The sequence below is a fragment of the Populus alba genome, chromosome 8 (genome assembly GCF_005239225.2).
Source record: "Populus alba chromosome 8, ASM523922v2, whole genome shotgun sequence".
Lineage (NCBI taxonomy): Eukaryota > Viridiplantae > Streptophyta > Magnoliopsida > Malpighiales > Salicaceae > Populus > Populus alba.
The window spans coordinates 8,676,214-8,688,277 of record NC_133291.1 but is presented as its reverse complement, the minus strand read 5'-3'; the positions used below and the strand labels follow the sequence as shown (position 1 = coordinate 8,688,277).

Sequence of the window (12,064 nt, the reverse complement as noted above, 5' to 3'; positions counted from 1 at the left end):
TATCACTACATGTCATCAAATCCAAAGACAAATTCATCTATTATGCTAAACTTTCTATCTAGAACAACTACTAATACGGGAAATTAAATGGAAACAGTCACTTTTCTAGATAGCTAAATCAATGTAATTATTTCTTTTTTCGTACTTATACGAAAAATTAAATGAAAACAATCATTTTTCTAAATAGCCAAATTAAGGCAACTTTTTTTTTGTAGGGATATTTAACATTGATGTTAGTTTTTAATGAATTTGTCAATTAGCCTTCTTTTTTTTCATGGTAAGTTTCAAACCTAAAATATGATTAATCCTGCTTGGTGCATATATATTGAGATAATATCTCTCATGAGAAGGTAGATCAAAATTAATTCATTTATAAAAACAAAAAATTAAAAAATATAAGTAGAAGATGATATTTTTTTTTATCTTTCATTACTTGTTTTGTAGTGATAATCGAGTAATTATTATGTTTAATTTGGTTTTAAAGAATAATATTTGTGTTTATATAATTCAGTAATATAAATTAAATTAAATTTTATATGAAAAAATGATCATTTTAAATTCATGGAAAAGAAAAACCTTACAATCAACTGAAATATCTTTTCAGTCCATTATTTTCACAACTCAAAAAGCTTCTTCTAATCTTGTCATGCATGTTAATAATGCATTAATCATCAAATAAATATGGTAACGTATCCTAGTAAAGTTAAAAAATATTTGAAAAGACAACTCATGATAATTACATGAATTTATTCACTAATAAAATTTATTCTTCTTCGTAAAGGAAACATCCACTTGAAAGTCATTTAGATAAATTGAGAAAAGAACCCTACAGGAAAAGAGTCCATGGGAGAATTAATTCTGTCGAGGATAGCTTCAAAGAAAAGTCATAAAAATATTTAGTAGATATTGAAATGATATGGGCCCAAAACCGAGATCACTAAAATTTCTAGTCTATTTTCGTGTTTCTGGTGGCTTTCTCACAAAAAGTCTAAATCCCGATGGCCTTCAAAAATGAGGTCATAGTTCTTGCCTCGCGGGCCATTGACATTACTCATCGTAACTGTTTTACCCATCTGTATCCCCTGCGTCTTCAGGTAAATGGGCTTAGCCCAAGCCCATCATTTGTTTCAAAATTCATGAGATGGAGCAAAATGAAGCCTTTGATAGAACATGCAGCCTTGCCATACAACTAACGCTATATCTCTAGGACACACCCAAAATCCAACTTCTCCTTCATAGCATAGGAATGTTTCTTTTTTCAGGAGTAGATTTTCTAGCTCTTGAAAACATGGTCCACCCTGTCATGCTTCTGATCAGATAATTTAACTTAAATTTTAATTTCTTTGAAATTCGGAGGAACCAGATGAGTCCCTGTCCCGAACCCGACATTGCGCAATTTACAACTAAATTTTGCAGTTATGAATGGTCTGATTCAATGTCGCCAGAAAAAGGTGACCGGCCTAACAAGAGTGAGCTCCATGGTCAACACTTGCCAAACATCAATTAGGAAGTAGGGATCAATGGTGTCCCTTGATAGAACATGCAGCCATCAAGTGGCGGTTAGCTACTGATACTTTAGTATTAGGTGACTAGTCATGATATTAATCACATTTTTTTGGGCTGATAAAATCATAGAAGTTGGCAGACTATGGCATTTGGTCTTTGGATTTGCCAACTTTTGGTACCTTTATCAGATTCAAGACATGATTTTTGAGCTAACATCTAAACCTGCAAGAAGTAAAATTTGATCAACTAGAAAAGGATTTTTGGGTCTTGACTCAGTCGAACTATAAACTGAGTTCTTTTGTGACAATTTTATTGAGCAGCTAAATGGAAACTCCCTCCCTGCCGAGCATTTAGAATATATTCACCGCAAGAACCAACTGAACCATGTCACATGGGGCTGGCTGCTCTAACAGACTTGCGTTTCTGTCACAAATGGATGGCCACAGATATGAGTTTGTGACATTGTCAGAAAAAATATGTCACGAAAGTTTCCTTTCCAGCCAAAATGTGTCAAGACATAAACTCAACATGTCTCCAAGTCCCCATTAAATATGCTCCCTTTAACTTTTGATTTCTCAATATAAACTATTATCGAATGCAACGGCCTTAGCTGGCTTTTGGAAAGATAAAATTAAATTAGAAAGGTGAAAAGAGGACAGACGACCTTTTTATTTCTGGGGATGGTAAGTGGCACCATCTTAAAAGAATGTTCTTTCACATGGCTGGCTTTGGAGTTTATAAATCAGAGAATGATGTCCAAAGAACCCCACAAGCACGAGACCAGGTTCCAATGGTTGTTAGCAATTTTTATGATTTTTATATTTGTTGCTGTTCACAAGCTTTGGAGGATTAGAAATAATCTCCCTCTTAAGTTTTGTCGCGGATTGGGTCAATTCTGTGGAGTCCCGTGTCAAGGAAACAGTGGTTTGTTCAACGGTTTCACGGAGAGGGGCATGTGAACAGATATTGGGCCGTGTCTGAAATCTGAATTGAATCAAATCTTGACTGTTAAACTAGATTATCCATAACTAATCGATTGTTAACGTCCACTTCAAGGTGGTTAAGAACATCATATCAGAATAAAGAAATAACCTCAAGCAGTGGTTGGCTGTGTGATTTCAGGAAAAAAGGGTTGGTCTTAATTACTATTATTAGGAGGAGATAGAGGGCTAACCAGGAGGCAATTCCCTAACGGGTGGGACGGACTTGATCCTCGCATGCATAGTTTTGAGAGGCAACACTGGGCTCCAGGTATTAGGAGCTACATCTTGAAGGAAGACACTATTGCATCCTTGCCCTTGTTATGATGGTCAAATCTAGCAAAATTTACTGTCAATGAGGGGACCGATTTTGTGTTTTAAATTCTACTTTACCCCATGTTTACCCTTCCTTTTTGTTTATTTAAGGTTTGTTAGCCAGACACTAAGTTCTTTGATAAGATATGATGTATACACATCGTTCTATCTGATAACTTCCCGAATTTTTCTTTTTAAAACAATCCTGAAATCTCTCAAAAGTATTATTATAGAAGGTTAAAAGATATCAATTCTACGCGCAAAGATATATGAATTATATTTTACAATTATTATTTAATAATATATCTTTTGCCAAACAAATTACATCTGTTCACTCACTGGATAACAAATTAAACCTTGTTACATTGGTAATATTCACTTAAATGATGTTCTGTTAGTGTTTTGAAATATAAAAAATAAAAATATTTAAAATATGTTGCATATTTCGGTGAAGTAGGGTAAAAATAATAATAATTATCTTTTAGTTTTATAGTTATTAGCAATCCTTGATTGATATTCAAATATTTTTAAATAAAAAGCTGTTTATGAATAAAATATAAAAATCGCACACACATATATATAAACATTTATAATTTCTTCATATATATGATACACACACATATGAAATACATACATGTATATTTCTATTTTATTTTACATTGAACAATAAATAGTACTCAAATAATAAATATTCATATATATACCTCAAATCTAATGAATAGAATATGTATATCCAAGTTTTTCAGCAGTTGAATAAGAGGCAGAGCATATATGAAATAAAAACTCAACCCTTGGATATATATATGTTGTTACCCTTTTTAAATTTGAATATAGTTAGAAAGATTGACATAATGAGATGTTTAAATTGATAATTGTATAAAGAATTAACAATGTTCTATATCTATCCAATTAATTAAAATTTATTTTCAGGATGGAGATTAAAAAATGATTTTTATCATCATTTGCATAATTAGACACATTTCTAATTTTTATATCGCATCCCTCTTTTTATGGAACAACAACCAAATGCGACTTAATTTCTGCCCTCCAACGAAAATGATTGGTGTTGGTGTGTGATCATTTTTAAATTGACACTCATACGTAAATTAAGGCCACTTGATTCAAATATCTACATTGAAAGTAAGTCCAACATACGCACAATTGACACGATCTTCATACGGTTGCCGAGTAATTCAAGGGAAGACGGGGATGGGAGGGCATGGAGCAAGGTGGTGGCGGCGATGGGGGGGAGAGGCCCAATGGGCCGCCAGGGCTTATTCCTCTTGACTCTCGCATATGCCTCCAAATTAACTATATTTACTATGGACGTGCTATCTGCGTAAAAAGAGAGCCACTTTGAACCACTCTAACACGGACCGACCCTCGTGTTCTTTCCTGCTTTACCTTTTCTTCCTTTGCGTTTCGATTGTTTTTTCAACCCTAAAATAATGCTCAAATCTGATAGCTGAGTTGTGAGTTCAAGCAATCGGAAAAAGTTACAATATGATATTCGGTGTCGCTGAAACCAACGTTGATTCAGAAGAACTATGCTTCCCTCCCCGTTTTCAGGTTGGACTTTTTTATTACTTCTTTATTCGGCAATTCAACCTTCTCATCGGTAAAGCACACGTTTATTAACAATTTTATAATTATACCTTAAATTTTCTTCTCTCTTGAAGAAAAAAAAAAAGGTTGAAAAAGGTAGCAAGCAGAAGAAAGGTTTTTTATTTATTTTTTTAATTAATATGAATGTCTTGATCAACTTGTATATACTTCAATTAATGTTATAAATTTTAAAGTTAATAATTATATAAGTTTTTAATAATCTTTAAAAGGATAAATTTAGAATCTTTGATTTATATTAATTGATTTATATTTATGTAGTTAAAAAATCTTGCTTACATGGCTTATGAGTGTTTACAGTGCAAGTGCATGTGCACTGCCACGTGTTATTTTTGATAGATTGTCTACCCCCACATCTTGGATTCTTTATGCTTGAGTGCTTAGGTACAGGCGGCCCCCAAACATTTGATAGAATCCATTCAATGATTTGGATGAGTTGCTGATGATTTGTTTTTATATTTTAAAAGATTTTTAAAATTTTTATTTTAAATTAATATATTTTTAGTATTTTTTAGATTATTTTGATATGTTAATATAAAAAATAATTTTTAAAAAATAAAAAATATTATTTTAATATATATTTTTAAAAAATAACTAAAACTACAATTCCATGCAAAAATCCAAGGTTTTGGAATCACCGCTTTGCACATGGATCTAATTTACATCAAGCAGGTGCCACAGTAAATTTTTACTGCTGTAGATTGATACCCTTCGCTTGTCAGCAACACGTTGCAGGAGGCACTTTTTATTTCTTGGTTTGGTATTTAAATTGTTTTTAAATACATTTATTTTTTATATTCCATCTTAATAAGATAATATTTCTCTTAAAAAATATTATTTTAATATATTTTTAATTAAAAAATACTTTTAAAAATCATCATTCACACACTACATTACAAAATACATGTATATATTATATATAACCTACCATCCACATTGTTTATTTTATTTTCTTTATGAAGTCATAAACCACTTAATCGAATCTTATACTTTGGCTTCAAAAGAACACTCAACTTGTTTTCGGGGGAGATAATATAATCCAGTTCTTAATTTTAAGTTGCGGTGCTAGTACTTTTATATTAAAACATTATACACGCGTTGCGGAACACAAATGAAACTAAAACTAAAACTAAAACAAAATTGTATGATAATCAATACCTAATGATGAACCTTTCAGTTAGAAAGAATACTCGCAACAATATATTTAATCTTAATTAATATTAATTATTATGTTTTGGGTAAAATCAAATTCATTTGGGAGATGATACTATTTGTGAGCCACGTAGCAGCAACAATCTTCCAGGTAATGATCATATGTAGTTTAATTATCACTAACATTCTTCTTTGTTAGAGATCTCGAATTCTAAACTTATTTTGCTACAAAACCCCACGACCTATAATTAACAATAATGGGTGGAAAGAGCCTTTTTTTTTTTTCTCCCATATAGGATGTCCCAATCATGCGAAGGAAACTTGTCAAGGGAATTGAAGATGCTAAAGAGCAGAAGATGGGTATTGAAATTCAAGTGAAACGACAAGAACTAGAAAGCAATAAAGCCATCAAACTCGGAAGAGGGATTAGGGATAGCTGGGGGAGATTTGAAAGGGACTACTCGATCGCATGCATATGAATCTCCGGCCGAAAGAAAATGATTGGAGTCATTAAAAGATGGATTCTTGAAGAAAAATTCATCGCCTACGGTTCCATTTTTATCGTGCTATATATATATAGCTGTAGAGGTAGTTTTTAGGATGAATTACTAGTTAGTCTTCCCTTCCTGTTTGACTTGGTTATATTTTTCATTCTGAAAATACTCTTGAGCTATAAAATAATAAAATTTTAATTTTTTAAAAACAAACTATTTTTCATTTTTTTTAAGTTCTTATTGACGAGTGATCCTCGAACTTTTTTTTTTTTCGAGAAATTGTTTTTATTGTATTCTTTGGATGGTTTTGAGATGGCCAATCTAGATTACATTTATGCTTCGGTTTTAGTTATTGGGAAGGATGCCGGGACATATGCTTATTCCTATTTCAAGTATTGTACATGTATTGACTTTCTTTAATGAATTGAATTTACCAAATACATATTTGTTCAAGGAAAAAAAAAAAGTCCGGTCACATAAGTACTGTAATTGTTTGTTTTATTTTTGTGTTATAATCTATTTTTTATCTGAAAAAATATAAAATTAATATTTTTTTAAAAATATTCTTGGATATGTTGATATGAAAAATAAAAAAAAAATTGAAAAAACAAATTATATTTTTTTATTATATAAAAAAATCAAATATACAAGATTGATTTTATTGTTATTCTTGTATTCAACACTCAATCCCAAAATCTCTTCTACATCCACTTCCACACTTAAAAAACATCTTTAAACTCTTTTTTTTTTTTTTTTTACATTTTACAACAAGGAGAGAACAAAGTAGTCGATAACAAAATTTATAAAATTTAGAGGCTATTCCGACTTTTTTCCTTGTTACCACTCCATTTACATGGCCACACACTAACGCTCTGACATGTGTCTTCCGAGGTCAATCACGTCTCTCATGGTCGATCATTATATGAAGATGATTCCTCTTCTTTAATTTGATTGGATAAGCACTACATCAAAAAAAATTTTTATTGGAAATCACATATCCATTACTTTTTTATTATTAATTTGTCAAGTTCTACGTTTTCTTTTCTTTTCATATTTTAGTAGGATGGATTTCTCTGTTTTAGGAAACTATGCTTGTGCTTATGCTATTTGTCAATTATATTCTATCTTGCATACAAACACCTCACCTTTTCATTTCTTTTTAATGTAGAACAATTATCACTAGCATGTGCACCTAACAATTCTTTCTTTCACATATGAGTTTAGTACATTCGGAGACAATTAACTTTGTAATTAAAGTATTTTAAGTGCAATTAATATTCAGAGCTTAGAGCTTAACTATTTTGATCATGGAAAACATATACACATAGTCATGAAAATCCAATTACAATCATTCCAAGCCAAATCAAGCTGATTTGCTAGGAAGTTGCTTATGTTTGATGAAATACATAAATTTTAATATTCTCATTGGGCTGTATATGATGACGACTTGCATGCAATGATGAGCGCAATTTTTAACCTAAAAATCTAAATTAATTAGTTTGTTATGAATTTATATTAAGTATTGCAGAAAAAAAAAATAAGAATTGCAGAAAATTCGAAAAAAAAGAAAAAGAAAAAGAAGTGCATCTTTTTCTTTACGTTACAACTCGATCCAAAAGAATAATGAGACCGATGTCTACATCTAGCTGGAAGCAGGGGTGGAAATTCATTTTTGCATGATACCATTCCCTTGCAATTCGAGATGGCTCCCCTTTCGGCCTTCCCTGTTTACACAGTCGAAAACTTTGACAGAAAAACTAAAAAAGAAATGTCCCTGCTCGTCACTGAAAAAGCCCCATACGACAACAAAACCTGCCATCTGTTAACTCCAAGCAGACATCAACTCAAGTTCAGTTCACTTAACTATATCAAGCGGTTACTTTCTAACCCAACTTCACTGGTCCCCCTATTCCCCTTCTCTTTCCTTTCCAGTACATGCTCTCGCTCACGCTCACGCTCACCTCTACATTTATACACAGACACACACACATGTCAACACTGACATGTCCCGTATCCACACACTTCGTCTATATATACTTCTCTCTTAAAAGTTACCCCTTGCTATCCTAGCTGTGTCATAGAAATGCTATCCATCCCTCCTTTCTCTTTCCCTTTATAAAATCATCTCTCTCTCTCTCTCTGTAGACTCATCAGCAATATCAGGCAGAAGGAGCTGGCTGCACCAGTTCGCTGCAGAGAGACGTATATCCTCTCCAGTTAGTTATTTAACGGTTTTTGTCCTTCTCTTCTCCATTTTGCCATTTCATTCCTTTTGAATTTAGTCCCTTTCCTCTGCTAGATCATTTCTTCAAAATCACCACTCCCTTGTCTTGATTACTATATTTCAGTCCAAAATACCTAAGAAACCATGATTAGTTGGAATGATCTCTACAACGTTTTGTCCGCTGTTATTCCTCTTTATGTTGCTATGATCTTGGCTTATGGGTCTGTTCGATGGTGGAAAATCTTCAGCCCGGACCAGTGTTCCGGTATCAACCGTTTCGTGGCGATTTTCGCAGTGCCACTGTTGTCATTTCATTTTATCTCCACCAACGATCCTTATTCTATGAACTTCAGGTTCATTGCGGCCGACACGCTTCAAAAAATAATAATGCTGTTTGCTCTGGGAATTTGGACTAATTTCACCAAAAATGGAAGCCTGGAATGGATGATTACCATCTTTTCTTTGTCGACTCTTCCGAATACTCTTGTCATGGGCATTCCTCTTTTAATCGCCATGTATGACGACTACTCGGGAAGCCTAATGGTTCAAGTTGTGGTATTACAGTGTATCATTTGGTACACTCTCCTCTTGTTTCTTTTCGAATATAGAGGTGCAAAGATGTTGATCATGGAGCAATTTCCTGAAACTGCAGCCTCCATTGTTTCGTTTAAGGTTGATTCTGATGTGGTATCTTTAGATGGTCAAGGTTTTCTCGAAACTGATGCTGAAATTGGTGACGATGGCAAGTTACATGTGACGGTCAGGAAATCTAATGCCTCCAGACGGTCTCTTGGCCCGGGTTCTTTCTCTGGATTGACTCCCCGGCCATCAAATCTTACTGGAGCTGAGATTTACAGTCTGAGTTCTTCAAGGAATCCTACTCCAAGAGGGTCTAATTTTAACCCTTCTGATTTCTACTCCATGATGGGAGTTCAGGGATTCCCAGGAAGGCATTCAAATTTCGGTCCAGCTGATTTGTACTCAGTACAATCTTCAAGAGGGCCAACTCCAAGGCCGTCGAATTTCGAGGAAAATTGTGCTCCAATGGCTACTATATCCTCTCCAAGATTCGGGTTTTATCCAGCACAGACAGTACCTACATCTTATCCAGCACCGAATCCTGAACTTGCCTCTACTATCACTTCTAAAACCACAAAAAATCAGCAGCAGCAGCAGCAGCAGAACCACCACCACCCGCAGCCGCAGCCGCAGCCGCAAGCAGAATAGCAAAGTAAATCATGATGCTAAGGAACTACACATGTTTGTGTGGAGCTCAAGTGCATCACCAGTTTCCGAAGGAGGTGGGCTCCACGTCTTCGGCGGGACTGATTTTGGCGCATCAGAACAATCCGGGCGGTCTGATCAGGGCGCCAAGGAGATCAGGATGTTGGTTGCTGACCACACGCAAAATGGGGATAGCAAAAGTATATTACTTCAGTATACAAGCACAGAATTCGTTAACTGCACAATTAATAAGTTAACTATTTTACACGTTTTGATGTTTTTGTCTAATTTTTTATTTTTTATTTTGAAGCCATTCCACAAGCTGGAAATTTTGCTGGCGAGGACTTTAGTTTTGCTGGGAGAGGAGAAGGAGAAGATGATCAGAGGGAAAAGGAGGGTCCCACTGGACTTAACAAAATTGGGTCCAGCTCAACTGCCGAGTTGCACCCAAAAGCAGTCGGCGCTCCAGATTCCGGTGGCAGTAAGCAGATGCCACCGGCAAGCGTTATGACCCGTCTGATATTGATCATGGTTTGGCGGAAACTTATTCGCAACCCCAACACATACTCTAGTCTCATTGGTCTCATTTGGTCTCTAATTGCTTTCCGGTTAGTTTAACCACTTTGAAATTAATCAAAATTTTATTTCTATATTATAAGTACTATGACTGATATTTTTGGTGCTAAACTATGAGTTGTTGTTATTATTTTCTCATTGCAGGTGGCACGTGGTAATGCCTAAGATAATAAAACAGTCAATCTCCATACTGTCTGATGCTGGACTTGGAATGGCTATGTTCAGCTTAGGTGAGTGGTCAGAATTATTGTAATCATCAGTTAACGTTATCTTTTTTTCTTAACCTTTCCCTGCGATCCTCTTTCATACAAGTACTGGAAAAAAAAAAACGTTCGATCAGTTGATAAATGGACCATTAAAGGGACATATACTCGTATTTATACACTTACATGCAATCATACATACTAGTTCCTACAGAGTTTTTGGTTCAATTCTTAATTTTTAGAGGGTCTCTTAGTGGAATATGTGGCACGTTTGTTACCATACCAGTTCTAAGGGTGATTTGGCCTAGTAATTAAGGCATCAAGGATGGTACAAGGAAATTAATGTTTAACATTGTCTAAGTTAAGGGGATGGGTGCTACAACTCACCGTTGAATGGATGGTTGTGGGCTGTGAGCAATGTTATCACAGGAAATCAAAGGGTTTTTGTCCTTGGACTATAAATAGATTGACCATCCGACATATGGGGCCGGTTTTGCTTGCGGTTCAGGGTCGGTTGGTGTAGGTCGTGAATAGTAATAGATGCCGGCCCTTTTCAGCTCTTCTACGAGCGAAGGTAGCTGAATTGAGAACTCAAAAGATTTAAAATATTCAGTTTCTGTTTGGATGTACTGATTTTGTTGTTGTATATACTGTAAAAGGTCTGTTTATGGCTTTGCAACCGAAGATAATTGCTTGTGGAAATTCGGTTGCCACATTCGCCATGGCTGTTCGATTCTTGACTGGCCCTGCAGTGATGGCTGCTGCATCAATTGCTGTTGGTCTGCGTGGTAACCTCCTTCATGTTGCTATTGTCCAGGTACGTAAAAGTTACTTCCACAATATTAACTGCAATGATATTCTAATTATATAAATAATTATTTATTACTTATTGAATAGGCTGCACTGCCACAAGGAATTGTTCCATTTGTGTTTGCCAAGGAGTACAATGTCCATCCAGCCATTCTTAGCACTGCGTAAGTGATATATTGCAAGATGGTAGTTTAAGATACTCAACATCTTAGTAAATATTTGTGCTTTGTCAAAAAAGAGAAAAAAAATAATTCTTTCTACCATTTGTTATACAGGGTTATCTTTGGAATGTTGATAGCATTACCGATTACTCTTGTTTACTACATTCTTCTTGGACTGTGATCACTTCTCCTCGGCGGTAGCCTAAAAGGGAGCAAAATGAAGAGGATTTTGATTACTTGCTGATTATGTGTCATCCTTGGCAGCAATATTGATTATAATTGCGCCAAAATATAGTTTCTAGTAACAGGAGATTCGATATCAGGCAAAGAAGATTTTAGTACAAAGAATTTGCCAAAAGCTCCAAGTTTTTTGGAGGTGAAAGTATTTTAACTTGGTGGAAGCCCGGATATAAGGAGCGCGCACTCATTAGGAGCCAAAGTTGGTTGATTTTTTTAAGGTTTGAGATGAACAAACAAGGCCAGTCTTACAGGGAGAGACATCAAAGAGGAAAATAAGGGCTAATAAGGCAGCTAGCTATTGATATTTTAATTCTCTTCATGTCCACTATGCAGGTCTGCAATTACAGAAGGACAAAGAAAATTAAAGTAATTTGTGAAGATGGGGAAGAGGAGAAAAGGGTTTTCCTTTTTACTATTCTGTGCTCCGTTGTTCTTAGTGCTTGCTTTGATTGTACGTAGATCCGGCCATTATTTGCGTCTGTCGTCTTTCTTTTTGGTTTGTAATTTATCTAGGATTATATATCAATTATGATCAAAAGTGAGCATTAGTCTTTCA

The 12,064-nt window shown here is 34.6% G+C and overlaps 1 protein-coding gene across 1 annotated transcript; it reads left to right on the top strand.

Moving 5' to 3' along the window:
* The first annotated feature begins 8,055 nt into the window (after positions 1 to 8,055).
* Positions 8,056 to 12,064, top strand: LOC118039850 (auxin efflux carrier component 7-like). Its single transcript, XM_035046658.2, is given in 7 exon segments — positions 8,056 to 9,512; positions 9,514 to 9,718; positions 9,829 to 10,126; positions 10,239 to 10,324; positions 10,957 to 11,114; positions 11,195 to 11,271; positions 11,383 to 12,064. Coding segments are annotated over 7 exon segments (1,965 nt in total). The 5' UTR covers positions 8,056 to 8,438; the 3' UTR covers positions 11,450 to 12,064.